The sequence below is a fragment of the Juglans regia genome, chromosome 13 (assembly GCF_001411555.2).
Source record: "Juglans regia cultivar Chandler chromosome 13, Walnut 2.0, whole genome shotgun sequence".
NCBI classification, from domain to species: Eukaryota; Viridiplantae; Streptophyta; class Magnoliopsida; order Fagales; family Juglandaceae; genus Juglans; species Juglans regia.
Genome location: NC_049913.1, coordinates 39,272,936 through 39,278,935, shown reverse-complemented (window position 1 = coordinate 39,278,935; position 6,000 = coordinate 39,272,936). Strand labels below are relative to the sequence as shown.

At 35.9% G+C, this 6,000-nt stretch overlaps 1 protein-coding gene across 1 annotated transcript; it reads left to right on the top strand.

The window, feature by feature from the left end:
• The first annotated feature begins 3,959 nt into the window (after positions 1-3,959).
• Positions 3,960-5,629, top strand: LOC109010843 (UDP-glycosyltransferase 88A1-like). Its single transcript, XM_018991771.2, has one exon. It carries the CDS (start codon positions 4,029-4,031, stop codon positions 5,469-5,471), a length of 1,443 nt encoding a protein of 480 aa, XP_018847316.1. The 5' UTR covers positions 3,960-4,028; the 3' UTR covers positions 5,472-5,629.
• The last annotated feature ends 371 nt before the right edge of the window (positions 5,630-6,000 follow it).

Sequence of the window (6,000 nt, the reverse complement as noted above, 5' to 3'; positions counted from 1 at the left end):
CATCAATTAGTACACATACATGTTACAAAAAATTTAGAGTACAAACCCAAATAAAATTGTATGTCTAACAGAATTGTTAAACATTTATGGCTTTGATGATTTTAGACCCATTGGTTACAATTTATAAAATTATTTGAGATTTATAAAGATGATTTCATGTTATACATTTGTTGAGATTTATAGGGAAAAAAAAAGATACAGCAAAAAAAAAACAAAAAAAAACAGAGAAGAAGAGAAACAAATTCATAACAGATCCAGAAATTTACCCAAAAATAGAAATCAAGACTTCTACAAATGCAAATGTTCTATATATTCAGATTACAGCCAACAAAAATTATACCAAAAAAAAAATGAGATTGATATATGCACACCATCTCTTCAAATATGTGAAGATGTGTTGAGATTTATAAAGGAAAAAAAAAAACAACAGAAATTTACCAAAATAAAATATGTGAAGATGTGTTGAAATCGATATATTGTATGTCAACATAATTGTTAAACATTTATGGCTTTGATGATTTCAGACCCATTGGTTACAATTTAAAAAATTATTTGAGATTTATAAAGATGATTTCATGTTATACATTTGTTGAGATTTATAGGGAAAAAAAAAGATACATAAAAAAAAAAAAAAAAAAAAACAGAGAAGAAGAGTAACAAATTCATAACAGATCCAGAAATTTACCCAAAAATATAGAAATCAAGACTTCTACAAATGCAAATGTTCTACATATTCAGATTACAGCCAACAGAAATTATACCCAAAAAAAAATGAAATTGATATATGAAAAATTATACCCAAAAACAAACGTGAGATCCATGGTGGATCTGAATGCTGACCTGCAGTGGGTCCGAATGCGGTGGAGGAGATCGAGAAGAGAAATGGTAGATCTGGGGTGACTCGGCGTGGTGCAGATCTTGCCGACGGCTCTGTTGCTGACGGCGTGGTCCATACATCGGTTGCAGAGAGGGAGATCGGGCTCGGGATGGGCTGCGGCGTAAAGGAGAAAGGAGGGAGAAGAGAAATGAGAGAAAGAAGAAAAAAAATTACTTGGTGTTTTAACCCTCCATAACGAAAACAAATAACGGAAGGAAAAAAAAAACCAAACCTGAGGAGAGAAGAGGCAGAGGTGACGCACAGGCAGCACGGCGACGTAGAGGCGGCACGGAGACGCAGAGGCGGCACAGCGACGCAGAGGCGAGAGAGTGAAACAAGGGAGCTGAGGAAGGGACTGAAAAGGGAGAGTGCGGCGCGGGGGGTGCGAATGGAGAAAACATTAGGGTTTGCAAACATTAGATAGCAAAACGGCAGTGTTTTGGAATCTTGGCTGTGAGACTGCACACGGGCTGGGCCCTTCACACACACACTCCGGCCCTTGGATCCCATCTGCACACGGGCTGGGCCCTTCACACACACTCCGGCCCATGGATCCCATTTGCACACGGGTTGGGCCCTTCACACACACACTCCGACCCAATAATAATAAAAATTCATCCAAACACTTCACATAACCTCCCAACAAAGAAAGCCCAATCCGAAAAACTAATACACAATACAAAATATAAAGAGGATTGCAATTCATAAGCCCATACATCACACACCAAAATTGATTTATTTTTTAAAAATTTTTTTAAAGTTTTTTTTGGTTTTATTATTCTTAAAATAATTGAATTATTCTACTCATAATCCATATACTACACATTTGATAAGAGAATAAAATTAAAAAAATCATAAAAAAGGATGGTGTGTAAGTGTATGAGGCTTAGGAATAGAATTTTTCAAATATAAAACACCTTAATACAAAATACACAACATCTTTTATAATAATAAAATAATATAATGAAAGCGATCATTAATAATAAAAAATAATGAAAATTATAATAATAATAATAATAATTTTATTATAATAATTATAATTATAAGATCTCTATTTCCAATGAAGGATTGTCTCTTTCATCGCGTCCAAAAAGTAAATTTGTGATCAATCATGTTCTTCCTGAAGCAACTTCATTGCAATAATGGTAATTATCACAAAGAAGTCATTATTTGTTTCATGCCACTTGAATATTGAAATCTCTATATTTTTATTTCTTATGTCACATTTGTTTTTATGAATTTTAAGGTCGGTGATTAATGACTTATTACTTGAAAGTGTTATTGCAAAAAGCTTGACATACCCGTCAAGATCTCTGTCTTCTACTGGTATTCGAGAAATAATCAAGAATTGTGATGTTGCTGAGTTCATCAAAAGTTTACAACCCATGCAGGTAAAATCATATTCTTTGTAACAAATTCAAATATTTATAGAATCAATTCACCTAAAAAATTGTTTCTAATATAATGTAGAAAGCAAGATTTTGGATAAAGGCAAAGATATTTGTGGTCGACTTGCGCCAAATATTTTTTTATATGTCATGCATTGGCTGTAATAAAGGAACTGGGTATGATTACAATGATACTTTCCTTTGTTACCATTGCAAACACCAAAGCATTTCCCAGCCGCGGTATGTATCTTTCAAATTTTTTGTTTTGTTTGATAAGTGATGTAATACATTTAATGTATAACTTTTGTTGATTCTAACTTAGAATTTTAATCTATCAAATTTATAGTTGTCGAGTATATGTTGAACTCGACGATGGTACAGGAAGACTGTCTGCTGTTATGTTTGGTGAAGTTGTAGAGCAAGCATTTGGTTGTTCGGCAGTTGAGCTTATGAAGCACACTGGTGATGTATGTTTTCTTGTTTTCCATTGCCTTTATCATTGTGAGTAAAAAAGTTCATCTTAAAATTTTTGACATGTTTACTACATTATCTATGAGCACATTGAGCTTTATATTAAAAAACTATTAAAAACAAATTATAACAAAAATCATTTAAATTGATTTTTATATACTTGTCTATTATGCCAATTTTATTTTTATTTATAACATGTATAGTAATTTAATTAAGAACATTGCATTCAAATATTTGTGTTAATTTAGAAGACATCAATTTATAGCATATTTGTTCTTTAAATTTTTATTAATCATGGAAACCCATTAAAAATTTTTTTTACAGGAGCATCTACCATATATAGAAAATCTTGTATCAGAAGTTTCGCAGAAAAAATGGATGATTGAACTTTTGGTAGACCCTAATCGACTCAACCAACAGCAACACAAGAATTTCAACGTCGTCTCTATTGATGCAGTACAAGATGATACAGAATGATGCATCACAGTAAAAATATCAAAGGACTTATATTTTGAATCAATATTTTTGTTGGTTTTGTATTATATTTATCGGAAACAACTTTATTAAAACTATCGATATTATAACTATGTGTTGGATTATGTTATATTCTAAACTAACATTTTATAAATATCGATATTTCACTGAACTAGGCAACGTGCCTTGCACGTTATCCCGACCTAGTCAACTATATATATATTTATATTTTATGGACCACTCAAACTGCCCACATGAGTTACCGTCCAAATTAAATGAGTTGGTCACGACTCCCAAGCATCAATGCATGACAGCTAGCTAGCAGGATGAACAGTACTATATATATTAATTCTTCCTTCTTGAATAGATCGAGAACACGTTCTACTGGGACACAGCTAGAGTTATAATCAATGTATATGTAATATATTATTTGTCTGTTTAAACATGGACATAAATAAATTTCATTCTTTATTATATCTTTAATATTTTCTTCACATGAGTTTAATACGTAAAATATTTATTTTGTAAGATATAATATGGAGTTCGATCCAAATTTAAGATCTAAGTTTATAAGTATAGGTAAATTTAATTATTTATTATAAAGTAATACTAGATATACTTTTAAAATACGTAAGCGACACATTCTAATTAAAAATAAAAAATACATTTTCTTATTAAAAAAATAAATTTTTCAAAGACGTCGGTGGACATATATATATATATATATATCTCTTTGTTATATCATCGTGATTATAAGGTAGTACCTGAAGTTCAAACAGGTAACGCAGCTGAAGTTAAAACTGTAACAAGCAGCTGCTATGGACGAGGCAATAGTTCTGTACCCATCACCAGCCATAGGACATCTGGTCTCCATGGTGGAGCTTGGAAAATTATTACTTACCCACCATCCTTCCCTCACCATCCACATACTCGTTGCCCCTCAACCCTATAATGCTGGTTCCACCGCTCCTTACATATCTTCTGTCTCTGCCACCATCCCTTCCATCACCTTTCACAATCTCCCCAACGTTACTCTCCCACCGGCCATCACCTCCCTCCACCCTGAAACCCTTATCTTTGAGCTCCTCCGTCTCAACAACCCTAATGTTCATCAATCTCTCCTGTCTATCTCCGAAAGCTACACCATCCACGCCCTCATCATGGACTTCTTCTGCACTCATGCTCTCTCTGTTGCGGTCAACCTCAACATTCCTGGCTACTACTTCTATACTTCCTCTGCTAGTTGTCTTGCTTCATTTCTATATCTCCCAACCTTGCACAGAAACACCACCAAAAGCTTCAAAGACCTCAACGCCATTGTTGAAGTTCCTGGCATACCACCCGTACCATCCTGGGATATGCCGAAGCCTGTACTTGACCGTTTTGACAAGGCCTACGAATACTTTCTAGACTCCTCGATCAAAATGGCTAAATCAGCAGGAATACTCGTGAACTCTTTTGAATCCCTGGAGTCGAGAGGTATCAGTGCAATATCAAATGGGCTATGCAACCCTGACGGCCCCACACCTCCTATTTACTACGTAGGGCCACTGATAGCATCTAGTGATAAAAGAAGTGCTGGAGGTAACGAGACCGTACCAGAATGCTTAAAGTGGCTGGACTTGCAACCGAGTCAAAGCGTTGTATTTTTATGTTTTGGAAGCTTGGGGTTTTTCTCCATTGAACAGCTGAAAGAGATGGCCATAGGGTTGGAAAGGAGCGGCACAAGGTTCTTGTGGGTGGTACGCAATCCACCTACTGATCAGGACCATAGCTTGGCCACCTCAGCCCAACTTGACCCGGACTTGGACTCGTTGCTTCCTGAGGGTTTCTTGGAGAGGAACAAGGAGAGGGGCCTGGTAGTGAAGTCCTGGGCACCACAGGTGGACGTATTGAATCACGAGGCGGTGGGTGGTTTTGTGACACATTGTGGATGGAACTCGGTATTGGAATCGATATGCGCGGGTGTGCCGATGATCGGTTGGCCTCTCTACGCCGAGCAAAGAATCTGTAGGGTGTCAATGGTGAAAGATATGAGGATTGCCTTGCCAATGAAGGAGTCGGAGGACAGGTTTGTGAGCGCAACTGAGGTGGAGAAGCGAGTCAGAGAGTTGATGGACTCGGACAAAGGCAAGCTGATCAAGGAGAGAACCTTGGCTATGAAAAATGAGGCCAAGGCTGCACTCAATGAGGACAGGGGATCAAGTCGCGTGGCACTAAACAAATTCTTTGAGTCGTGCTCGTCCATTAAAGAAGACTAGTTGGGTCCAATCACTTACTTTGCACTTTCTTATCATCATAAAGAGGGCATCATTGTAAGATCAGTTTGAAAAAAAAAAAAAGTGAAGAGAAAATAATTTTTGTTAATTGTTGTAAAATAGGAGGCTTAAGAGTTATGTTAGTGCATGTTGTTGCATCAGATTTTTCTCCACCTCGACTTTAGAACCGACTTTAAATTTCAAGACTTCATAGTGTAGTCAACTTAATGTATAATAGTATATATGCACCTTTGTGAAAGAATTACTTAAGAAAGTGCGCTATAAGCATATCTCACGACTTGACAAACATAATTATCATGGTCTTCGCCTAACTTGCCAGACCACAAGCTACGTACGTACGTACGAATTAAGGAGAGACGACGGATCGTTGTGATGAATTTATTAGCTTTGTCTAATTATACGAGTGGTTAGTCCTCCATAAATAAGCTTATTATTGAGCAGTAAACTAAATTACAGACCATGCACTATCTAATTAATTATCACTTGTATAGTCAGCCAAATTTGAGGATGT